This window comes from Dama dama, chromosome 29, assembly GCF_033118175.1.
Source record: "Dama dama isolate Ldn47 chromosome 29, ASM3311817v1, whole genome shotgun sequence".
Taxonomy (NCBI): Eukaryota; Metazoa; Chordata; class Mammalia; order Artiodactyla; family Cervidae; genus Dama; species Dama dama.
In genome coordinates this window covers 10,875,384-10,901,677 of record NC_083709.1, presented here as the reverse complement: position 1 = coordinate 10,901,677, position 26,294 = coordinate 10,875,384, and the positions used below count along the sequence as shown (strand labels likewise).

Sequence of the window (26,294 nt, the reverse complement as noted above, 5' to 3'; positions counted from 1 at the left end):
CACCTAAAATTGAGTTCATCTGCCCAGTTTTTGATGGACCTCTCTCTCCAAAATGTGAGTCCTTTTCTTGTCCAACGCCTGTTCTCCTCAAGATGAAGAATTAAGGGACAGGCGGGAGATGAGACTGAGCAGGACCCTGCGGGCCCTCCAGGTATAAAAGCTTCTGTGTCACCGATTTCTTGCTGGTAGGAAGGAGGCTTTCAGCATCCTAGACCTTTCCTGAGTTCCAAAGGGCAGATTCAAACAGTTACTCATTACGGGATGGGGAAGCAGAAAGAAACAATAGCATGAGATGGGGCCGGGTCCTGGTTCCTGCTCAGAGGACATGCATAACAACACGATACTTGTCTCTGAGTTGTTCTGCAGGAACTAAAGCCCCACCCAGTTAGAGGTGGTGACTTCCAGCTGAGTGCAAGCAAGAGGACCCCAGAGTGTTTGGAACCAGAGGCTGACGTTGGAGAAACCTAGAGCACCGCTCTGTCACCTCACCACCAACCAGTCAGAGGAGGGTTAGGCACTCTGCAGCCTGTGGTATTCGTCATTCAGTTGTGTCTGACTCTTTGTGACCTCCTGGACTGTAGCCTGCCAGGGTCCTCTGTCCATGGGATTCTCCAGGCACAGATCCTGGAATGGGTAGCCATTTCCTTCTCCAGGGGATCTTCCCGACCCAGGGTGAACCTGTGTATCCTTTGGCTCCTGCACTGGCAGGTGGACTCTTTACTGAGCCGCCTGGAAGCTCCACACACTATGCAAACCTCCTAGGAAATTTTGCCCATAAAAACACCTTTGCCCAAACTGTTACCGAATGCATGTTCCTGTGCTAAATGCACAGTGGGGCCAATGATACCAACAACAGACAGTTTGGAGCAGAGAAAGTTTTATTGAAGGGCTAGGCAAGGAGACTGGTGCCTTGTATCCAAGGAACCCCCAAACTCACCGAAGTGTTTCAGCAAAGCATTTTTAAAGGCCATTTTTAAAGGTATGGCTGGTTTTGCAGACCTGACACAAGAATTCCATGTTCTCACAGGTGTCCAAGTAGGTCAGGTCACAAAGATCCTATAAAGCTACAAGACAAATGTTATTCTGTTTTACAACTTTTTTTTTTAAATCTCTATTTGGTTGGAAAAGTGTTAACTTTTAAAAGGGCAGAGACTTGATTATGGGCTCGCCTGTATATTTTAGGCTATAGACAACATTCCTAACCCAAAGCAAAAACCATAGACTACAAAGGTTATAGTAAAACAACTGACCCAATATGGGGTCAGAATTGTTCTTCCCTGTTACAGTCTTGCAATAGAACGTATTTTGCTCCAAACTCCCAAATTTTGGTTTGATGGGCTTCCCTGGTGGCTCAGATGGTAAAGAATCTGCATGCAATGCAGGGTATGCAGGCAGGCACAGGAATCAAATTCCACAACAGGAGGACTGGGGTCCCATGGGAGTCTGACCCACGTGCCACTCCTTTGGGTCTCAGCCAAACACAACCTGGAGCACATATCCGAGGTCCTCATGCCCGAGTCCTTGCCTGTCACGGCCTTGATTGAACCCACAACATCCAGAATCCAGTGTGTTGGCAACCCTGATGCCCAAGACCCACTTCCTACCGGGCAGCCCCCGGGGCCTGGAGCACTTCTCTCCCAGCACCGGCCCACGCCCTTCCGCCTGCACCAAGACTACAAGTCCCAGCGTGCAGCGCGGCCCTTGTACTGTCCCGCCGGCCCACGTTGGCATCCGCCGGGGGCGCGCCGCCCGGAGCACGGGCGCGCTGACGTCGACGTGCCAACGTGACTGGCGGTTGCGGCGCTCTGAGTTTCTGGGCCCGCACCGGTTCCAATCAGGCGGCGGGAGCTGTGGGCCCGCGATTCAGTTTGAGGGTGCCGCGCTGTGTAAATTTGCGAGGCCTTTGGGAAGGGCCGTCTCTTGTAGCCTCTTCCCCCGGGCCTGCGGCTCCGCGTCCCAGATGGACAAGGTGTGCGCCGTGTTCGGAGGCTCCCGGGGCATCGGCAGGGCGGTTGCCCGCTTGATGGCCCAGAGAGGCTATCGACTGGCCATCGTCGCCCGGAATCTGGAGGGGGCCAGAGCCGCGGCCGGGGACCTGGGCGGTGGGTACCGACCGGGGTCGCACCCCCTCTTCGCGCGGCCGGTGTGGGTCCGAGAAGCCGTCTTGTGCGCCCTCCTCCCGCGGGCGGCAGACCCGCCGTGCTGGGCAAGGGGCGGCGCAGGCGTGCTTGGGTCTCGCGAGGAGGCCCGCGCGTGTGCATGCCTGCGCCTCGGGCGTGTGCGCATGCGCAGGCAGTGCCGCCTTGGGCAGCCGGTTTGTGGGTGGGCTCTTTTCCCGGCGTCCGCAGCGTTGAAGCAGCGTTATGCCTTGATTACCTTCACCAAGGGACAGTGAGATTGTTCCGCCAGGTCCCGCTTAAATCCCATTTCCTCCTGTCTATTAGAAATGGATTCGCAGTTGGTTTGCGAATTTCAGTCTCTGGCTGGTAGTGAGACGGGGTGCTGTGAAGGTTCGAGCTCGCAGCTAAGAGTTAGGAGGGCTGGGCTCAGAGGCACCTCATTCACTGTCGGGGCACCTTTACGCAACGTCACCCCGACTTCACATAGGCCTCCAGAGCTTTAAGAAGGTAATTTTAGTGTTAATGTACCACGCAAGGTTAGCCAGAAGACAAAGAATTGTTTACCTTTTGTTTTTTTAAAAATGGCAGTGTTAAGTGGTATAATGTTGATAAAGATTGCTTTCTTTGAAGTTGAATTTTTTTTTTTTTTTTGTATTTAAACATTCGCAGAAAGTGGACTTTAAAAACCAGGTAACAGTTTTTAGTAAAGATTTTTTTCATGATTTGGTGCTTTCAACATTTTAGAAAATGGCTTCTTGCTTTGTTTCATCCCTTCTAATAGTCACGCTATAATACTAGCCATATAAGATTGTGCTATAGTTTAAACAGAAAAACGGTAGTGTTTATTTCAAAGCCAGGAAACCAGTTCGACAAGAATGTAACTGAATTAAACATTAAGCTTATATATGCAAGCGTGTTCAGTCGTGTCCCACTCTTTGCAACCCCACCGACAGTAGCCCCGCCAGGCTCCTCTGTCCATGGAATTTTCCAGGCAAGAAGACTGGAATGGGGTGCCATTTCCTTCTCCAGGGGGTCTTCCCAGCCCTGGCCTTGAACTCTTGTCTCTTGTAACTCCTGTATTGCAGGCAGATTCTTTACCACTGAGCCACTGGGAATGCATCAAGTTTCCAAAAAAGGAATATAAAACTGAGAAAACTGCTGCATTAAGTGGCATAGGGTCAGTGTCAAAACTGTAAACATTGGTAGGTGACTCATACAAAGTGTTATGAACATGAGAAAGGTGCTCCCGCACTTTTGTTGATTAAAAAAGTGTTTTAAGGTTGCATAACTTTGCTCCTGCTTGTTCCCCACCTTCCTCCATCCAGTTTCTTAGACTGAACTCCATGAGATCAGGAATCTGGAACTTAATCGTCCTTTATCTCAAGTTCTGGATAGAACAGATGTAAGGCTTCCGTGGTGGCTCAGATGGTGAAGAATCCGTCTGCAATGCAGGAAGACCTGGGTTGGATCCTTGGGTTGGGAAGATCACCTGGAGAAGGGAACGCCAGTATTTTTGCCTGGAGAATTCCATGGACAGAGGAACCTGGTGGGCTATAGCCAGAAAGGTTGCAAAGAGTCAGACCCTACTGAGTGGGACACGACTGAATGATTGACACTACTACACTAGCTCATCGTAGGTGTTCGATGAGTGTGTACTGAATCATGTTTACAACCAAGGTATACTTTGTTTGTAACTCTGATTTAATTTTGTTGTGTAGGAGATCATTTGGCATTGAGCTGTGATGTTGCCAAAGAACATGATGTTCAAAATACATTTGAAGAGATAGAGAAAAATTTAGGTCAAGTTAATTTCTTGGTAAATGCAGCTGGAATTAACAGGTTGGTCACAAATTTAAGTACATTTCTAATTTCTTTTCTCCTAATTTTCTTTTGATTAATATGAGTTAGTATATTAAATTGTTTCACTTCTAATTGGAAGAAAAGGTATGTATTTTAAAATTTGGTCTGCAAGCTGCACACTCTTTTCATTGTTTTATATTGAGATTATAATAAGGGTTTCATTTAGTTTTTTTGTGTGTCAAAGTGTTATTACAGAGGGAAAAAACCCCTTTAAACTAAATGTGTGCTATTGGAATAGTTATATGTGTGTGTAGTACAGGTATAATATGATGCCTGGGAAGTGTACATATTAAGGGTACAGTTTAGTTTTACCATTGTAATCAACACTCATATTGAGCTGAAGAACTTTACCAGAAATCCAGAAGACTCTCTTGTTTTCTTCCCAGTTAGTACTTCCTTTTAGGTGACCACTGTCGTGACTATTTATGTTTCCTCACAGATCAAATTTAAAATGGGCTGTCCAGGTGTTCTAACTCAGAGGCAAAGCTCTTCTTATATCCTACTCTGGAAAAATAATGTTATCTCTTTGTTGACTTTAATTTGTCTTGCCCCATTTTTAAATCACATGGGATTGTTTTGGTTTCATTCTGCTTTTTTGGTAGGGATAACCTGTTAGTAAGGACAAATGCTGAAGAGATGCTGTCTCAGCTCCACACTAACCTCCTGGGTTCCATGCTGACCTGTAGAGCTGCCGTGAGGATGATGATTAAACAGCAGAGTGGGTCCATTGTGAATGTGGGTGAGTCTTCACCTCTGCGTGTGTGGTATTATCTATGGCACCACAGAAATTTAGTCAACTGATTTGCAGTTTATTTACCTGTGAAACTTGGACAGAATGTGTCTTTGTTATCTATGGAAAAAGGATTTTATTAACTGATTAATAGGTGAAACAGGAATCAGCAATGCACATCCTTCTAGTGGTCAGGCAGGTGTTATGGAGTGACACCACCGGGTACTGGGGCAGTGACAGCTCACGTCGGGAGATTCAGGACCTCAGGCACCCAGCTCTGGTGTCCAGAGGCTGTGTGGAATGGCCCCGACCCAGCGGGTTGTGGCTGTGCACAAATGTGCTTCAGTGTGACCCGCTATTTTGCATATTTAAGAGAAATTGGACATCCTGATTCTTACATGAAACCAAATCTTCAAAATGTGATCAAGGAATGAAAAACTTGTAGTTGGTGAGGGCTAAAAAATGACTTCTGCAGTGATTGCGTGTGTCACTAGTAAATCCAGCACAGAGGTCTAGGAGGTTTTCTTAAGAGAATAACCTTTATTCTTATAAGAGAATAACCTTTTCAGTGTTTAGAATGGATGTTAAGTAATTCCTGGGCTTCAGGTCACCTGCCCTACAGGGCAGAGTAGAGTAGAGTGCCTGTAGACTTTAAAATGCAGAGTGACTTGAAATTTCATTTCAGTGTGGTGGTTTGAGAATAGCAGCGTGCCTGCCATCTCCCATTTAAGCCGTGGTACCTTATAGGCCACAAAAAAGGGATGCTGCTCTTAGAGTAGGTGACCCTACTCTAATACAGGAACTGTCTTTCCAAGCCAGAATACAGAGTGCTTCCTTTTTGATGTTGACCAAAGGAAAGAATATTGTGCTAGTAACAATTAGAACATTTTGGACATGTACCCTTAAAAATGTGAGAGGTCGATTTTCTTCTAAAAGATTCGTAACTGAGTTGACTTTTGCCTTCTGACATAGCCAGATAATGATTTGGCTTCTTGTAAGCTGATATACTACCACATCCTGGTAAAGGAGGGTGTATTTGTTCAAGTCTAAAACATGCCCTTTTTAGGCATACATAAAACAAAATCTCATCAGTCTTTTGCTTACATGCAGACTTTTAGACTTGTGCTGTAAGTCAATAAAATAGACTATTGAAAATAAGTTAGGAGACTCTCATGACCAAAGAGGTTACTGTAAATTTCTGGAAAGGACATTGGTATTTCAGAAGTTACTGCTTTGCAGAGGAACAGCTGTGTGGTGGAACCTCGGCTGCTCAAGCCTCCTGCTCAGCCTTGCCTCCAAGTCTGTATTTTTCCTTTCGTGTTTCTCCTTGTTACTCTTCCTCCCCCAAACCCCTTTCTCTATCCAGCTGCATTTCCTCTGTCTGATCAGTGTCTTTTCTCACTCTCTCTGTACTCCTCCTTTCTCTTCCTTTGTCATTAACTGACATGTAATACCTAATGTGGATAAATATTTTATTCTTGGACTTGCTGATCATAAGAAGTATGTGGAGTGTTTTTATTTTCTAAAATTAAATTACTTTCTCAAAAATTTTATGAAGTTCTTGATTACTTTTTATATTACATGAAGGAAAGTTACACAGCTCAAAATAGCCTGGAGTTAAAACTCCCCTCCAGGTCCTCCCCACCATTCTATGCAAAACAAAGAACTCTCTCACCCAAAGTAAAAAATGGACTTAAAGGCTGATTATGCCCAGCTCCCACCCAGTCCAGCCTCTGGCTGCTCTCCAGAATTCCTTGCCCCAGCCCCAGTTTAAGAGATAACTCCTCCGAACAACCTTGGAGAAGAACAGGCCCCCTTAAGACAGTAGCTTTCCACATACATGCCTCTATATGCTTACTGTTTTCTTGGGTTAGTGCAGCCGCTCGCTAATCTCACTGCTGCCCCTTCTGCCTCATTAAAGGTGATCTGTTCCTGTACAGTGCTGGTCTCATTCTTTTTCCAAACCTCGCCTTCTCTAACTCTTTACCCTACATTACATTATACAGGTCATTGATGCAGAAAATGACTTCCCCAATTGCTGTTCTGCAAGAATTTATTTGCATACAGTTGATACTTGGGTTATAAATTATTCTTTCATATTCATATAATTGAGCCACCCAAGAATCTTTATATTAGGCAGTACAAGTTGATACATATCTGAAGGTAACTAAATTGCAATTTTACAAGAAGTTTACAATAGAAGCTTTGCTAATTTAATCAGCAGTAGTTGAAATTTAGTAAATTTTTTCTTCGAATGAACTGTTTTTTAGCTGGAAATAAAAACTTTATGCCTGTGTTATAGGTCATAAAATCAGTCTTTACCTGGCTTGTCGGTTCTGGTTTTAACCTCTTCCTCCTGGAAGCCTCTATAAACTCTGTAGACTTTTTATCATGCTCCCCCTCCTCAGAGATGAGCGTGGGTTCCTATGACTTAGTGGATCAGTTCTCAGCCACCGCCTAGTCCTCCGGGTTCTACAGGAGCTTCCTTCGGCTCCTGTTTCTAAGCAGACTCAGACTCTAGGTCTTGCTACTCAAATGACAATGGTTAGAATTCCTCATTTTAGCAAAGAACAAGGTAAGGGTGTGTACCTTGTTTGTTTACTATAGACTATCTGAGTGTGCAGAATAATAACCCTACAAATGTGGTTTGAATTTGCTCTCATTTCTTTTTCTAGGAAGTGTTGTTGGTCTAAAAGGCAATTCTGGCCAGTCTGTATACAGTGCCACTAAAGGAGGATTAGTCGGATTTTCACGTGCTCTTGCCAAAGAAGTAGCAAAAAAGAAAATTAGAGTGAATGTAGTTGCACCAGGTCAGTGGAAACTTCTTTTTGCTTTTAATTTATGTGAATCTGCGGTTTTATAAAATAATAGCAAAGGCTGGTCTTGTGTCGGTAAGTACGCCATCGTCACCAAGCACTCTCAGAGGTCTGGGGACAGGAGCAGGGAACCCACAGGGGACATGGAGCAGGGTGGTGGTGGGGTTTGAACTCTGTCTGCTGGGGCTGGGGGCTGAGACTCATGCCAGGCACGCTACATCCGTGCTGGACACAAGAGAAGCTCCCCATTTAAAAGTCAGGTGTAACTTGGAACTCTCAAGAACTGAATGTACGAATGTCAAGTAAGTGGGGTGAGGTGTGTTGGTGACGTATATACTGCAGTTGAGTGGGCCGAAGTTGTGTCCCTTTGCAGAACTGTTTGCATTTTAATTGTCTTTGTCCTCTTTGGGGATGTGTTATCAATTTGCTGCTCACTGGGATACAGTGTTTGCTAATTTAGACGTCAGTTTGTCAGAGCAGAACTTTTCAAACAATGCATCCATTACCTAATATAGTCCCTGCATCTAGATTAAAGAAGTAACACATCTTTATACTTAAAATATCTGAAGAGCAGTGTCGTATGATGTGCTTTTTTCATAACAGCACAAATCAGAGGAGGCAGTCCAACAAGGCTGCTTTGGTGATGTCCTTTGTACATTCCATGACATCATTGCCTGCAGTAACTGACCTACTGATAGCCTCAGAGACTGTGGTTTTGGTTCCAGGAGAGCACGTATCACAGTAAAGCAATCAGCAAACCTTGTTTCCCAGTGCATATAGAAATTACGTTTATACTATACTGTAGTCTATTAAATGTGCAGTAACACTGTATCTAGAAAACCAATGTTCATACCTTAATTTAAAAATACCATAAGATCCTCTTTGACCCATCTCCTAAAGTAATGGCAATTTAAAAAAAGAAGCAGATGGGACCTAATTAAGCTTAAAAGCTTTTGCACAAAAAAGACAACACAAATAAGATGGAAAGGCAGCCCTCAGAATGGGAGAAAATAATTGCAAACAAACAACTGACAAAGAATTAATCTCTAAAATATATAAGCAGCTCATGCAGCTCAATATGGGAAAAACAGACAACCCCATCAGAAAATGGGTAGAAGACCTAAACAGACATTTCTGCAAAGAAGACATCCAGATGAGCAATAGATACGTGAAAATATGCACCACATTGCTCAATAAGACACATGTACCCCAGCATTACCTGTAGCACTATTTACAGTAGCTAGGACATGGAAGCACCCTAGATGTCAATCAACAGCTGAATGGATAAAGAAGCTGAGGTACATATCAGCTCAGTCGTGTCCGACTCTTTGTGACCCCGTGGACTGCAGCACGCCGGGCTTCCCTGTCCATCACCGACTCCCGGAGCCTACTTAAACTCATGTCCATCACATCGGTGATGCCTTCCAACCATTTCCTCCTCCCACCTTCAGTCTTTTCCAGCATCAGGGTCTTTTCCAGTGAGTTGGTTTTTTGCATCAGGTGGCCAAAGTATTGAAGTTTCAGCTTCAGCATCAGTCCTTCCAGTGAATATTCAGGACTGATTTCCTTTAGGATGGGACTGGTTGGATCTCCTTACTGTCCAAGGGACTCTTGAGTCTTCTCCAGCACCACAGTTCAGAAGCATCAATTCTTTGGCACTCAGCTTTCTTTATAGTCCAGCTCTCACATACGTACATGACTACTGGAAAAACTAAAGCTTTGACTAGACGGACCTTTGTTGGTAAAGTAATGTCTCTGTTTTTTTAATATGTTGTCTAGGTTGGTCGTAACTTTCCTTCCAAGGAGTAAGTGTTTTTAATTTCATGGCTATAATCACCATCTTGCAGTGATTTTGGAGCCCAAGAAAATAAAGTCTGTCACTGTTTCCATTGTTTCCCCATCTATTTGCCATGAAGTGATGGGGCAGGATGCCATGTTCTTAGTTTTCTGCATGTTGAGTTTTAAGGCAGATTTTTCACTCTCCTCTTTCATTTTCATCAGGAGGCTCTTTATTTCTTTGCTTTCTGCCATAAGGGTGGTGTCATCGGCTTATCTGAGGTTACTGATATTTCTCCTGGCAATCTTGATTCCAGCTTATGCTTCATCCAGCCCAGCATTTTGTATGATGTACTCTGCATATAAGTTACATAAGCAGGGTGACAGTATACAGCCTTGACGTACTCCTTTCCTGATTTGGAACCAGTCTGTTGTTCCATGTCCGGTTCTTACTGTTGCTTCTTGACCTGCATACAGATTTCTCAGGAGGTCAGGTATTCCTATCTCTTTAAGAATTTTCCACGCTTTGTTGTGATCCACACACTTAAAGGCTTTGGCATAGTCAATAAAGCAGAAATAGATGTTTTTTTCTGGAACTCTCTTGCTTTTTCGATGATCCAGTGGATGTTGACAGTTTGATCTCTGGTTCCTCTGCCTTTTCTAAATCCAGCTTGAACATCTGGAAGTTCGCAGTTCACGTACTGTTGAAGCCTAGCTTGGAGAATTTTGAGCATTACTTTACTAGCGTGTGAGATGATTTCAGTTGTGCGGTAGTTTGAACATTCTTTGGCATTGCCTTTCTTTGGTATTGGAATGAAGACTGACCTTTTCCAATCCTGTGGCCATTGTTGAGTTTTCTAGATATGCTGCCATATTGAGTGCAGCATTTTCACAGCATCATCTTTTAGGATTTGAAATAGCTCAACTGGAATTCCATTACTTCCGCTAGCTTTGTTCATAGCGATGCTTCCTAAGGCCCACTTGACTTCACATTCCAGGATGTCTGGCTCTAGGTGAGTGATCACACCATCCTGGTTATCTGGGTCGTGAAGATCTTTTTTGTATAGTTCTTCTGTGTATTCTGACTTCCCTGGTGGCTCAGATAGTAAAGCATCTGCCTATAATGCAGGGACCTAGGTTCGATCCCAGGGTTGGGAAGATCCCCTGGTGGAGGGCATGGTAGCCCATTCCAGTATTCTTTAGGGCTTCCCTGGTAGCTCAGACACTAAAGCATCTGCCTGCAGTGCGGGAGACCTGGATTCAATCCCTGGTTCGGGAAGATCCCCTGGAGAAAGAAATGGCAACCCACTCCAGTACTCTTGCTGGAAAATCCCATGGTCCGAAGAGCCTGGTAGGCTACAGTCCATGGGGTCGCAAAGAGTCGGACATGACTGAGAGACTTCACTTTCACTTTCTGTTTATTCTTGCCACCTCTTCTTAATATCTGCTTCTTCTGTTAGGTCCATACCATTTCTGTCCTTTATTGAGCCCATCTTTGCATGAAATGTTCCCTTGGTATCTCTGATTTTCTTGAAGAGCTCTCTAGTCTCCCATTCTATTGTTTTCCTGTTTCTTTGCATTGATCACTGAGGAAGGCTTTCTTATCTTTCCTTGCTATTCTTTGGGACTGTGCATTCAGATGGGTTTATCTTTCCTCTTCTCTTTTGCCTTTAGTTTCTCTTCTTTTCTCAGCTATTTGTAAGGCTGCCTTAGACAACCATTTTGTCTTTTTCCATTTCTTTTTTTGGGGGAAGGTCTTGGTCCCTGCCTCCTGTACAATGTATCGAACCTCCATCACTGTGTCTTATCAGATCTAATCCCTTGAATCTATTTCTCACTTCCACTGTATAATCGTAAGGGATTTGATATAGGTCATTTCTGAATGGCCTAGTGGTTTTCCTTGCTTTCCTCAGTTTCAGTGTGAATTTGGCAATAAGGAGTTCCTGGTCTGAGCCACAGTCAGCTCCCAGTCTTGTTTTGCTGACTGTATAGAGCTTCTCCATCTTTGGCTGCAAAGAATATAATCAATCTGATTTTAGTGTTGATGTCCATATGTACAGTCTTCTCTTGTATTGTTGGAAAAGGGTGTTTGCTATGACCCACGCCTCCACTGGAGACTCCTGGACACTCACAGGCCTGTCTGGGTCACTGCTCCTTTCTCCTGGTCTTGGTGCACAGGGTTTTGTTTGTGCCCTCCAAAGGTCTGTTTGCAGTCCTGTGTAAGTTCTGGTGGTTCTATGGTGGGGTTAATGGCGACATCCTCCAACAGGGCTTAAGCCATACCCAGGTCTGCTGCACCCAGAGCCCGTGGGGCAGGCCACTGCTGACCCGGGCCTCCACAGGAGACACTCAGACACAGTTCTGGCTCGGCCTCTGTGGGTCGGGCCTGCATTTTGTGCCCTTCCCAGGTCTGGGCAGCTCTCGGGCGAGCAGGTGCTTGGCAAGCGCGCCATCCCAGGTGGGCCGTGTGTCTCAATCACCTCCCCAGTCCCAGCCGCTCAGCTTTCTGGGTACACCACAAGAGCACTGTATCAGATGTGCCGTGTGTCTCCTCTGGAGAGCTGATGGCAGGCTGTGACCCCCCTGGCGGATGTCAGCCATCCAGGATCTCAGGAGGACGTGGTTAGCAGCTGGGAGCCTGCTCACAGTTTGGTGGAAGATGCTCTGGGGCTGAGACTGTAGCAGCCCCTTGCCTTCCAGCTGTCAAGCCTGCCTCTCTGCCTCTGGGTGGGGAGGGGCTGGCTAGCTCTGTTTGGTAATCTTTGGTATTGCTCAGTCCTTTGTTCTGTGTGAGGGCCAGGCTGCATGATAGGTTGTTAGGTTAGAGCCTTTCCTGGGCAGTTCTCTTTTCCGCAGTTGCGGTTAGGTGTGCATTCTGTGGGTGGTTTTTTTTTCTCCCAGTTATGTTGCCTCTGAGATTCCAGGTCTCCCAACAGACCCATCAGTGAGAGGATTTCCTTCTGTGTGGAAACTTCTACCCCTTCACGACTCCCTCCCCAGGACAGGTCTCCGTCCCTAACTCTTTTGTCTCTCTTTTTGTCTTTTATATTTTCTCCTTCCTCCTTTCGAAGAGAATGGGCTGCCTTTCTGGGTGCCTGGTGTCCTACACCAGTGTTCAGAAGTTGTTTTGTGGAAGTTGCTCAGCGTTCAAATGATCTTTTGATGAATTTGTAGGGGAGAAAGTGGTCTCCCCGTCCTATTATACATGGAATATTACTTAGCCATAAAAAGGAATGAATTTGATGCAGTTCAACTGGGGTGGAGGAACCTAGAGTCTGTGAAGTAAGTCAGAAAGAGAAGAACAAATATCGTATATTAGTACATATATATGGAATCTAGAAGAAAGCTATTGATGAACCTGTTTGCAGGGCAGCAGTAGAGACATACAGAGAATAGACGTGTGGACACAGAGCATGTGAGGGGAGCAGGGCACCAACGGGGAGAGGAGCCGTGAGACGTGTGTGACTGTACGTAAAATAGATGGCTAGCGGGGAGTTTCCGTATGACGCAGCGCTCGGCCCGCTGCTCTGACAGCCGGGAGAGTTGAGATGGGGGTGGGTGGGAGGCAGGATCACGAGGTGGGGCTTCTGTCTGTACCTGTGGCTGAGTCACACTGTTGAGCGGCAGAAACCAATACAGCATTGTAAAGCAGTTATCCTCAGTTAAAAAGAAACTAAAAAATAATTTACTGCTAAAACATGCTAACCATCATCTGAGCCTTCAGCGAGTCAGGCTGCAGTGCTGACATCAGAGGTCACTGATTACAGACACCACAACAAACAACAGTGTAATGAACAGTCAGAAATGCAACGTTCAGTATAATGAACAGTCAGAGTCATGCACTGAGCAAAGGCTGTTGGGAAAATGGCAGGTAGACTTGCTTGATCCAGAGTTACCACACACCTGCAACTTGTAAAAAACCAAAAATGCAGTATCCGCAAGGCCCCTTAAAACGAGGTCGGCCTGTACTCCAGAAAGCCAGTGTTTGTGGAGAGAAGAAGGTGTTAATATCACAGGTCACATACGTTTGTTTTCCAAATGGAGAAGATGCCTTTCCCTGGGTGTCATCGTGCCTCAGAGAGCTACCCTGTGTTCACATTAGAATTTCTCTGTGTGAAATTCTAGAAAATCTCTGAAAAATTTGAAGGAAAAAAGATGCTTTACACAGACTCAGGCAGGAGAAATTCTTCTGAAAAGTGACTCTGAAGTAGTCGATTTTAACAGGGATTGTAGCTGTAGCTGCTGCTTTAGTGAGTGAAGGGGCCTCTGTGTGAAACAAACTTTAGGTATCTTTGTGTTTTTCATAATATGGTCTTTCTAAACTGTCTGGATCTTCCAATTTTATAACTTTTACCTTTATGTTATTTGCCTTTTGACAAATTACTAGTTTATAAATATTGCCTGGATTAGTTGAGACTGATAAAAAGGTGCTAAAACTCAAATCTGGTTATGACTTGTGAGCTGGTGTGACGGTAGGCTTGGTTATTGCGCTTTCGAAGACAATGAATGCCCTTCTTACTCTTGCTGGCTGCACGGGACCTCTGTCCCACTTGCCGAGGGCCCTGCGGCCGGTGCGCTGGGGGTTCGCGAGGAGGCTGAGGGCGACCTGGGCCGCTCTGCCCAGTGTGGCCCAGAGCTGCCGACCGGCAGGGACCAGGGCACCGTCAGGAGTGTCCTGTGTCCCCGTTGAGTGTTACTCAGACACTAGCTCCAAATCCATAAACGTTTGAGAAGTGACGCGATGTAGGTGCATCTTTGTTTAAAAGGTAATCCCGAGCGGCCCTGTGGTCTTCACAGCGCTGTGAGGTGTCTGTGCTTCGTGCGGCCCGGTTGGGTGTTGGTGTTAGCCGACTTCAGTGTGTAAAGTAGATGATTTGTGGTTTGGGGGGTCTGTTAATGTGCTTCCCACTTCTCGGATTGCAGGAGTGTGTGGGTGATGAAGAGTCAGCTCTCAGTCACAGTGAGCTACAAGCTGCATGGTTTGAGCGTGATGCAAGTGAGCCTCACTTCTAGTAATTCATTCAGCAGACTCCCCGAGTGTGTCCCGTGTGCCAGGGCTGGCAGCGCTCCAGATTACAAACACGAATAAGGTGTTTGTGTCACAGGGAATGAGGTGCAGTGGGAAAGATAGGCGTGTAGACAGATAATTACACTGCCACGTGATGAATGCAAAGTAGGTACCCGCATGATGCTATGGAAACGCTGGAGAAGGAATGCTTAATTTTGTCAGTCAATTAGTTGTCAAGGAAACAGACTAAACAGTGTGAATCCAGTTTGTGTCCAAAGGGAAATTTTATGAGTCTCAGGGAAGTGTGCTTGTATAGCCTTCCTAGAGATATTATTTTCCAGTGCAGTTTACACTGCAGGAGAGAAAAAACCTGCTGCCAGAAATGTGGACATTGAGTGGAGTGACCTTTATTGTATTATATAGGCTATAGTGTGATATGTGGTACTGACCGTGCTGTAAGCCCAGCATGGGCATGCTTCACTCACCAGCAGTGAGGTTCACGCTGGAATGGCCGCATCTGATTGAGTCTGTGGATTATTTATTAATGCAACTTTAGATAGTGATTTCAACCAGATTCTTCAGATCTTTGAACAGAGCTGAGAAACATCAGAATTAATATTTTTACATTTTTTAATTGAAGGATAATTGGTTTTAGACTTCTGTTGTTTTCTGTCAAACATCAACATGGATCACCCATAGGTATACATGTGTCCCCTCCCTCTTGGACCTCCCTCCCATCTCCCTCCCATCCCACCCCTATAGGTTGATACACAGCCTCTGTTTGAGTTCCCTGAATCCTACATCAAAGTCCCATTGGCTGTCTATTTCACATGTGGTAATGTAAGTTTCCACTTCACTCCCTCCATACATCTCACCCTCTCCTCCCCTACCCCCGTGCCCATAGGTCTGTTCTCTATGTCTGTTTCTCCACTGCTGCCCTGAAAATAAATTCCTCAGTACCATCTCTCTAGATTCCGTATATGTGCGTTAGTAAAAGATATTTATCTTTCTCTTTCTGACTTACTTCACTTTGAATAATAGGCTCTAGGTTCATCCATTAAGTCATCAGAACTGACTCATGTGTTCGTTTTTATGGCTGAGTAATATTCCATTGTGTGTATGAACCACAGCTTCTTTATCCATTCATCTGTCGATAGACATCTAGATTGCTTCCATGTTCTAGCTATTGTAAACAGTGCTGCAGTGAACATTGGGTTACATGTGTCTTTTTCAATTTTGGTTTCCTCAGGATATATGCATAGGAGTGGGATTGCTGGGTCATATGGTGGTTTTATTCCTAGTTTTTTTAAGGAATCTCCATACTGTCTTCCATAGTGGTTGTATCAGTTTATATTCCCACCAGCAGTGCAAGAGGGTTCCCTTTTGTCCACACGTTCTCTAGCATTTATTGTTTGTAGACTTTTTGATGATGATCATTCTAACTGGTGTGAGATGGTATCTCATTGTGTTTTTGGTTTTCATTTCTCTGATAATGAGTGATGTTGAGCATCTTTTCATGTGTTTAATAGCCATCTGCATTTCTTCTTTGGAGAAATGTCTGTTGAGGTCTTTTTTCCACTTTTTGATCGGGTTGTTTAATATGTTTATTTTTAATGTTAGTTTTCCTGGTCACCTTCACACACTTGTTCCATCATCACTGTGACCCACTTGAGAACACGTATTTTCATCGTCCCAGAAGAAACCCTGGAGCCGTGAGCATTCAGGAATCCCCATTTCCCTCAGTCGCCGCAGCCTTTCACAGCCTCTCACTCGCCTCCCGGCTGTCCACAGAAGTGTGCGCTGCTGTGACCACCGCGCCACTTTACTGCCTGAAGTAGAAGCTGGCGATGTGTTTCATGGGGGCGCGGGCAGCCATGTAACCTGTGCCCCTCAGTGGGCGCTTCCGCTGTTGCTTCTGATCTTCTCTGGTTCAGCTGCTAACACTGACAGTACCCGTGCCATCCAGCCACCTCATCCTCTGTCGTCCCCTTCTCCTCCCGCCCTCAATCTTTCCCAGCATCAGGGTCTTTTCTAATGAGTCAGCCCTTCGCATCAGGCAGCCAAAGTATTCAACGAATGGAACTGAGGAACTGAATTCTTATTCACGTTTGTATCCATCCACTTACCTTGTGCTGAGTTGGACCAAATATTTGGTGGTCAAATATTTTAGTGTTGAGTAACTCTTCATTGAATTAAACTGAATAAAAAATAAGGACTTGAATGTTTGATTATTAGCAAAATTCTGTTTCCTAAAACAAGGTTTATTAATGATCTCAAATTAAATTTCCAGCAGTGAATTTTTTTAATTGAGCAAGTGTTTCTTAGTGTCTACCCTTTTCGACTAAACAGGCACACGTTTCTCTTTCAGGGTTCATTCACACAGATATGACGAAAGACTTGAACGAAGAACATTTAAAGAAGAATATCCCTCTGGGAAGGTTTGGAGACGCGCTTGATGTGGCCCAGGCGGTCGTGTTTCTTTTGGAGTCTCCGTATGTGACAGGGCACGTCCTGGTGGTGGACGGCGGCCTGCAGCTCACCATGTAGCCGGCTCCTGTCACTGTTGCTGGAGTCACGGGCAGTCTGCGTTACACCTGTGTTTGCTGATCAAACCTGCTGATGCTACCGACGTTGGCTTCTGTCTTCATACAAGTATGTCTGTGAAGACAGTGAGAGCAGCTGCGTTTTCCAAATGACACGTGTCTTCTGGGCAGCGTTGGTGTGCAGTCCCTCCTTACAGGGTTACCTCCAGCCCTGGGGGCTTCAGGTGTTCCCGCCCCTTACAGAAGAGCGTCCATGTGTCTGTGTGTAACCTCTGTACGCTGCACATCATCTCTGTTGTTATTCTGTCACTAAGTTGTGTCCGACTCTTTGCAACCCCTCACACCGTAGCTGGCCAGGCTCCTCTGTCTGTGGAATTTTCCCGGCAAGAATACTGGAGTGGGTTGCCATTTCCTTTTCCAGGGGATCTTCCTGACCCAGGGATCGAACCCTGTCTCCTCAGTCTCCTGCACTGGGAGGTGGATTCCTTACCACTGTGCACCAGGGAAGCCCAAATCTAACTCATTCTTAGATTACATGTCATGCCTAGCACAGTGTAAATGCTGTGTAAATAATTGAAATACAGTGTAAGTGCTATGTAAATAGTTGATTTTTGGAACTCTCAAAAACATACTTAGAAATTTAAAAACTTTAAAAAATATATTTTCTATCCATAGTTGGCTGAACCCATGGATGTAGAAGCCGGATGCAGAGGGCCAAGTGTCTAGACATTTTGCAAGTAATGAAAACAGATGTTATCTTAATTTATGCATTTTGTTACAAAAGTAGAAAAAATTACATGATCTGATTGTCATTAGATACTTCGTTGTGATAGCTTACGGTGAATGGTGTTGGATTCGTGATCTCCAAAGAAGAAGATTTAACTTTGGGACCAGGGACCTGGGTTGATCCCTCAAGAGCTTTTGTGTAGCAGAGTTTTATTAAAGTGGAAAGGGACTGAGAAAGCTTCTGACACAGACATCAGAAGGGGGCGGAGAGTGCCCCCTCACTAATGTTAGCAAGGGAGTTATGTACTTTGTAATTGATTATTACAATACATCAAAAGAATGTCTCAAGTTTGTGAAAATTTTACCAGACCCACTCCCACAATTTACATTTTAGGATAATGGGATTAGAATTTAACAATAGAAAGATCCTACCAGTCCCACTCCCATAATGTACATTTTAAGATATCAGGATTAGTCAGAAAGTTTTCAGGAAGGAGAAACTGTCCTCAAGCAGGATACATTGTTGTTATATAATCCTTAGAACAGAGTTTAAACAGTTGTTTGTTGTGTAATCATCAATTCTGGGCTTAAGGAAAAAATGTTTTGTGTGACTAAGACTGAGGAATGTAGAGGGAAAATTTTTGTCCTTTCTTCCTCCTTGAGAACCCCAGACCTCTGTCTCCTCGGGGACCCCTGGACTTGTTATCAGCCTGCCTAGGCATTGGCGCTCTCAGCTGCATTGGGCCAAATGCTCTAGAAGTTAGCGTGGCAGGCCGACAGGTGCACCAAAGCAGGAGGACTCGAAGGGCGTCAGGCAGGCGCCTTAGCAGGCCTGCTGGGGCTGACCAGTGTGGCCCTCTGCCCGTCCCCTGAATAGTCAGCTGTCACACAGGCTGAGAAGGACAGTCAGACACAGACCTGACTGTGGAGTCTGGGTGTTTTGAGTGGCACTGCGCCTCTGTGAGCCGCTGGGTACAACAGACCACACTGGACAGAGGAGTCTGGTGGGTACAGTCCATGGGGCTGGAACTGGACGCAGCTGAGCGACTGAACAGCAAGTGTGGGTGGCTGATGTGTCCTATGGAAATCTCAGGGGCGCTGTGGTTAACCCTTGGTTTTAGTACCTGGTCCAGCTGTGAGTTGCATAGACCTCATCAGCTTAGGATGTGGAACTGCTGTTTCTTGGGTTGTAGTTTTTTTTTTTTAATTCCTCAAAACTCTCAATTTAGCTGGCTTCTTAAAAACAGCATAAGAAATAATGACATTTTAAAAATTAAGAATTTTGCATTAATGAATATAATGATTCTTATGTGAAATTTTAGAAGATAATAATTGTGAACAATCATTAGTAAATATGCAGTAATAACAGTGAGTGCAGTGTCTTTACAAGGAGCAGGGAAAGCGTTAGTCTTGAATGGAAATACTTGTCTGAGATTAGAAATGACACAAATTGTGTGAAAACATCAGATGATACCTATTTTGCATTGATCTCTTTTGTGAGAATAGCATGATAATTTTAAATATCACTGGGTTCATGTTGGTTTTTTATCATCATTTCAAATGTTTTAAATATTATTGCATTTTAAAAAGTAATCTTTTTACAGTTTTTTTGGAGATGAACATGATTTTATGTAAACAGATTAATTTTACATTGAAAGTTGGTACAAAAGTATGAACAGGATATATGACATAAATGCAGACTGATAAAAATAAAAATAATAAAGTCAAATCTGTGTTCTAAATCAAAATTCGTGATTCCTTTAAAATTCTTTTAAACTGATCTTCAAAATAGTCTTTACTTGGCGAAGTCTATTTAGGAGGTAAACAGGTCAGAAGTTTCTGTCATCAGCCAGGCTGCCTGCCCAGTGTAGACATGGCTGTCGCCTGCCGAACACCCGGTGGGGAAGCAGCAGGCGGCGGTTTCAAGCTCCGCAGACAGGACACGCCTTGCCAGCGCCTTGCCCGGGCCAGCTCCCTTCTGGCTCCTCACGAGGCCGCCTTGGCTGGCGGTCAGGAAGGAAGCAGGTACCACTTGAAATAACGACACTGAGGTGTGAGTTACAGGTGGATTTAACGTTCAGTTGTGTGTATTCACACGTTGAGAAATGAGCCCTTTTACACTGTCCACCGCTCCCGCCAACCTGACTGGTGGAGGGTGGAGTGAGGCCGTGAACAGGCACGGTGAGCCTCGGCCCCGGGTGCTCCCGGCCAGATGCTGCAGCCGGCTGTCGGCTGTCAGTCACGTGCAGAGGTGCCAGAGCTTCAGTGACTTCTTAACAAGAAAACTCATCTGCAGCTGTAATCTGGCACTTGTGTGCCAACAGTCCAGCCAGGATCGAGGGCTCTTTAGAAACTGGTTTATGGTTAAAGCTAGGGTTAACATTTTTGCATGGAAGGTTTTTAGAAGGTTTTGTGCTTCTATTTTCTTTTTTTCCCATAATCAGTTTATAAGAGGATTTTAAACTGCTTTCTAGGAGAAAATTGTATGTTATAAACTTGGGGGTGATGATTTACATGAAGATGATTTAATGCGTATGCTTGTGTTATCTAGAATGAAGCGAGAAGATTATTCTAGAATTTGTGTTATGCCTTAACATTGCTGGAACATTTTCTCAAGTTTTTAAGACAGAAATATGTGTAAGTTGAAAAGTCATACCACAGCCCTAACTTGAAAAACGTATGATACTTAATAATTTTTAAATTCCTTTTATATAATTATCATCTTTCAGTTACACTGTAAGCACCGGAGGGCAGAAACCATATTGTGTTTCCATTCCTTTGGTTAAATAACTCAGTAAATATTGGTTGAATACCTACCAAGTGTCTTGTACTTCCTCTGATTCCTCCACCTTTCCCGCTCAGCTCTGAGAACACATGGGGTACGTTTCAGAAGTGCACTGATAAGTCCTTACATGTTTGATTCAGGGTCATCGGGCTTCCCTGGTGGCTCAGCTGGTAAAGAATCCGCCTGCAATACGGGATAACTGGGTTCTGTCCCTGGGTTGGGAAGATCCCCTGGAGAACAGAAAGGCTACTCACTCCAGTATTCTAACCTGGAGAATTCCATGGACTGTATAGCCCATGGGGTTGCAAAGAGTCGAACTTGACTTAGCGACTTTCACGTCACTTCATCGGTCATTACACTATGCTATGGTGGTGCAGTGAGGTGGGTCACTGGAATGCATCTTGTTCTCTCAGTACACATCCTGGAATAGTCTGTCACTCCACTTCCCTTCTGTATGTATCTCTGATGCTTACTTTCCATTCCTAACAATTCAAATGCTAAGCTCATCAACTGTTATCTCTTAGGCAACAGAAATAACCCAGAGTAATTACCACCAATTTAATTTGGAATCCTTGGGCTGATAATCCAAAGGGGAATGGTATTGATATCAGCTGGAAAAATTTTTCCCCCCAAATTTTAAACACGTGTTGGCAGCCCGGTCCACGTGAATTTTGCTGTGATAGGGTGGGGTGGAAATGGCAACCCACTCCAGTATTCTTGCCTGGAAAATCCCATGGACAGAGAAGCCATGGGTTCGCAAAGAGTCGGACATGACTGAGCGACTTCACTTTCACTTTCTTTCTTTAGGGCGGGGTGAGGAAAATGTGGAGATGTTTCTAGGAAATGTTTCCAGTGATTCATTCAAGTGTTCATTACTTCGGTAAGTTCCGACTGTATACGCGACACTGTAGTCGTGGGAAGTACAGTGGTGGGAAAAACAAAAACAAACCCGGGTTCCCTGGAGCCCACAGACTGATGGGGTTCGGTCGGGGGCAAGCAGACCTTAAGCCAGTACCAGACGGCAAAGCACAGCTGAGGTGAGCACGGGCGGGGCAAGAAGCTCCTGTTCACCGCCACTCCTGCTGGGGACTTGTCCTGTTCTGGCAGGTCAAGAGCGGCTCCTCCGGCAGGACGGCTGAACTGAAAGGGAAGCCTTGTTCAGAGGGAGCAGCATGTAGTCAGCTCGGAGGAGAGGGAAGCTGCTGAGACCACCTCGGTAGCGGTGGTTTAGCTGCTCAGTTGTGTCCGACTCTTGCGACCCCATTGACTGTAGCCTGCCAGGCTCTGTCCGTGGGATTCTTTAGGCAAGACTACCGGACTGGGTTGCCATGCCCTTCTCCAGAGACCACCTTCACTTCAGTTCAGTTCAGTTGCTCAGTCATGTCCAACTCTTTGCGGCCCCATGAATCGCAGCACGCCAGGCCTCCCTGTCCATCATCCACTCCCGGAGTTTACTCAAACTCATGTCCATCGAGTCGGTGATGCCATCCAGCCATCTCATCCTCTGTCGTCCCCTTCTCCTCCTGCCCCCAATCCCTCCCAGTATCAGGGTCTTTTCCAAGGAGTCAACTCTTTGCATGAGATGGCCAAAGTACTGGAGTTTCAACTTCAGCATCAGTCCTTCCAATGAACACCCAGGACTTATCTCCTTTAGGATGGACTGGTTGATCTTTCAGTCCAAGGGACTCTCAAGAGTCTTCTCCAACACCACAGTTCATCAATTTTTCGGCACTCAACTTTCTTCACAGTCCAACTCTCACATCCATACATGACCACTGGAAAAACCATAGCCTTGACTAGACAGACCTTTGTTGGCAAAGTAATGTCTCTGCTTTTTAATATGCTATCTAGGTTGGTAATAACTTTCCTTTCAAGGAGTAAGCGTCTTTTAGTTTCATGGCTGCAGTCACCATTTGCAGTGGTTTTGGACCACCTTAAGCCAGCTGAATTGAGATCATGCAAGTAGCTAAGAGGAGACCTAAAGTGCGCACGCGTTAGGAACGTCCAGGAGGGTGTTGGGAAGAACACCACACAGAGCTCATCTACGCATAAATGGTAATGAAGGCATGAAGAGTGTGCCCAGGAGAGCGGTCACAGGGAGGAACTAACGCTGACAACCGCCTGTCCGTGTAGCACCTGATACAGGCCACGAGCCCCATGCAGTTCCTGGCCCGGGAGGTGGGGCCTGTGGGGGCCTGGTGAGCCACTTGCAGTTCACAAGGGAGGCGGGGCCTGGGGGTGGAGCCAGGCGAACCACAAGATGTTCTCCGCCAGGGAGGCAGGGCCTGGGAGGGGTGGGGGGAAGGCCAGGCAAGTCACGTGATGTTCTCCACAAGGGAGGTGGGGCCTGGGGGAGCCAGGGGAGTCCAAGGAAGCACCTGAGACTAGCTAGCGGATAGGAGTGATGGGTCAGGATGCCCTGGTTGAGGGAAGGTTTTATGGAAGGAAGGCATTCTGAGTGTCATTTCTGCTGGATACGGTGAGTCGCAAATAAAAAGAGCTAGTAATCCTAAAAGATGATGCTGTTAAAGTGCTGCACTCAATATGCCAGCAAATTTGGAAAACTCAGCAGTGGCCACAGGATTGGAAAAGGTCAGTTTTCATTCCAATACCAAAGAAAGGCAATGCCAAAGAATGTTCAGACTACCACACAATTGCACTCATCTCACAGGCTAGCAAAGTAATGTTCAAAATTCTCCAAGCCAGTATTCAACAGTACGTGAATTGTGAACTGCCAGATGTTCAAACTGGTTTTAGAAAAGGCAGAGGAACCAGAGATCAAATTGCCAACATCTGTTGGGTCATCAGAAAAGCAAGAGAGTTCCAGAAGAACATCTGCTTTATTAACTACACCAAAGCCTTTGGTTGTGTAGATCACAATAAACTGTGGAAAATTTTGAAAGAGATGGGAATACCACACCACCTGACCTGCCTCCTGAGATATCTGTATGCAGGTCAAGAAGCAACAGTTAGAACCGGAACAACAGACTGGTTCCAAATTGGGAAAGGAGTACGTCAAGGCTGTATATTGTCACCTTGCTTATTTAACTTATATGCAGAGTACAGCATGAGAAATGCTGGGCTGGATGAAGCACAAGCTGGAATCAAGATTGCCAGGAGAAATATCAATAACCTCAGATGTGCAGATGACACCACCCATATGGCAGAAAGTGAAGAACTAAAGAGCCTCTTGATGAAAGTGAGAGAAGAGAGTGAAAAAATGTGCTTAAAATTAAACATTCAAAAAAAGAAGATCATGACATCCGGTCCCATCACTTCATGGCAAATAAAAGGGGAAACAGTGGAAACATTGACAAACTTCATTTTTGGGGGCTCCAAAATCACTGCAGATGGTGGCTGCACCCGTGAAATTAAAAGCTGCTTGCTCCTTGGAAAAAAAGCTGTAACCAACCTAGACAGCATATTAAAAAGCAGAGACCTTAACTTTGCCAACCAAGGTCCATCTAGTCAAAGCTATGGTTTTTCCAGTAGTCATGTATGGATGTGAGAGTTGGATTATAAAGAAAGCTGAGCGCCAAAGAATTGATGCTTTTGAACTGTGGTGTTGGAGAAGACTCCTGAGAGTCCCTTGGACTGCAAGGCGATCCAACCAGTCCATCCTAGGGGAGATCAGTCCTGAATATTCATTGGAAGGACTGATGCTGAAGCTGAAAGTCCAATACTTTGGCTCCTGATGTGAAGAATTGACTCATTGAAAAAGACCCTGATGCTGGGAAAGATTGAAGGCGGGAAAAGAAGGGAACGACAGATGATGAGATGGTTAGATGGCATCATCAACTCGATGGACGTGAGTTTGAGCAAGCTCCCGGAGTTGGTGATGGACAGGGAAGCCTGGCGTGCTGCAGTCCAATGAGGTCGCAGAGTCGGCTATGACTGAGCGACTGAACTGAGTGATGCACGAGTCTTTGATTCCTTGAACAAGAGTGAATTTGTGAGCTGGTGGGTTCAGCAGGCAAAGCTTGTGAGGGAAGAAATTAAATTTGGGACTTTAACTCACATTACAAACATCGGTTCCCTGTGGGGAAAAGCCCTAAATGTCCACATGTTTAGCAGAAAGTGCAGTTGAGCCCAGGATGCTGCGGGCGTTTGTCCCTGGGGAGCTGTGTCCCCAGGTGCTCCCACCACGGCCGATGGCCCTGAGCACTTACTCCTGGACAGCCTGTGAACAGACGGCATCTGGAGGCTCAGACCTGTGCCGTTTGAGGCTCACCTGTCCACTGGTGGACACTTTTCAGACCCTGGGATGTGGCAGGAGTTCTTAAACACAAAAAGAAAGGGTTGGTTAAACTGTGTTAACATTAAGACCCTCCTCTGTTATAGCAAAACACCTTAAAAATAGTTTAAAAAAAAAAAAAGGCTGATTACAGAGAGGATTTTATGCAACACAGATAACTAATGAAGAGTATCCAATGAATGACAAATCATAATAACACAGTGGGAAAACGGACAAAAGATACAAAATGGGAATTTTACAGAAAAGGCAACATAGCCAACAGGTATTGAACATTAAGTTCAAACCAATTAGCGGTATGCAAATCAAGACCATGCTCAGAGTTCACTTGACATTCAAGTGGCAAAAATAATCCCTGATCTTTAAGGGATTCATAATTTGAGAAAGCCTGCTCTGTATCTCTGGAATTATCAGACTTTTTTTTGGACATAGAATGATCTTTTAACATTGCAGCTCCTGACTCAGCAGATCTGCACGGAGTCTGTGAAGCTACATTTCTAACAAATTTCTAAGTTGATGCTGATGGTCTGTGGACCACAGTTCCACTTACCAGGTTGTGAAGGCTGTAGACCAACAGGGTCTGTTAAATGTCACACTGCTGTTGGGAGTATAAATTGGGACATTTGGGAAAATAGGTAGGTAACCTGTAAAGTGAGGACATAACCCTACTGTTAACCGAAGTCAATTCTTGTACTTGTGCACCAGGAGATGTGTAGGTAGCAGAACCCGGCAGGTCTCTACCCAGATTTCCTTGGAACTCTTGCCATTTTTTTAAAAATTGCAATATTAGTCTTGGTATTGCTGTCTTTCATTCCCATGGCAAACCACCTTTGTGCCTTTGTTGACAGGGCACCCTGGGGATGTGCCTGCCGACAGAAGGCCTGAGGTTTTATGTCCCTGGGGGCAGACGCTGACTGGCATTCTGCACTTTTTGCATGCATGCTCAGTCGTGTCAACTCCGTGTGAGCCCGTGGACTGCAGCCCGCCAGGCTCCTCTGTCCATGGGATTCTCCAGGCAAGAACACTGGAGTGGGGTGCGTGCCCTTCTCCAGGGATTCACTGGTATGGGGGGGCATTGCTATGCCTGTCTCTCCCCCACTCCTCCCCTGATGGGACAGCTTGAAGCTATGATTCTGTGTCTTTAAGTTTCCCACATTTGATTCAAACATGGTTACCTTCTATAGGACTTTGCTTAATATCACACTCTTACTTGAGTTCCTTTGTCCTGGGATTCTACCTTCCCATTCTGATACAGGTTTTCCCTGGTTATACGCTCTCTTTCTTTTTAACATGCTATTCGTTGTTGCTGTTCAGTCACTAAGTTGTGTCCGACTCTTGCAACCCCACGGACTGCAGCATGCCAGGCTTCCCTGCACTTCACTGTCTCCTGGAGTTTGCTCAAACTCCCATCCCTTGAGTTGGTGATGCCATCCAACCATCTCATCCTCTGCTGCCCCCTTCTGCTGCCCTCAATCTTTCCCAGCATCAGGGTCTTTTCCAATGAGTTGGCTCTTCACGTCAGGTGGACAAAGTATGGGAGCTTCAGCATCAGTGCTTCCAGTGAATATGCAGGGTATTCATGGTACCCTTCTGTTATTCAGGGTATAACGTGGGCCACCTCTCTCTACAGGGCTTCCCGAGTGGCTCAGTGGTAAAGATTCACCTGCCAAGGTAGGAG

At 45.4% G+C, this 26,294-nt stretch overlaps 1 protein-coding gene across 1 annotated transcript; it reads left to right on the top strand.

Moving 5' to 3' along the window:
- Nucleotides 1-1,498: 1,498 nt before the first annotated feature.
- On the top strand, nt 1,499-19,327 carry CBR4 (carbonyl reductase 4). The gene is made up of 5 exons (XM_061132211.1): nt 1,499-2,102; nt 3,839-3,959; nt 4,583-4,719; nt 7,386-7,520; nt 16,679-19,327. Exons 1-5 carry the CDS (start codon nt 1,583-1,585, stop codon nt 16,855-16,857), a joined length of 1,092 nt encoding a protein of 363 aa, XP_060988194.1. The 5' UTR covers nt 1,499-1,582; the 3' UTR covers nt 16,858-19,327.
- The last annotated feature ends 6,967 nt before the right edge of the window (nt 19,328-26,294 follow it).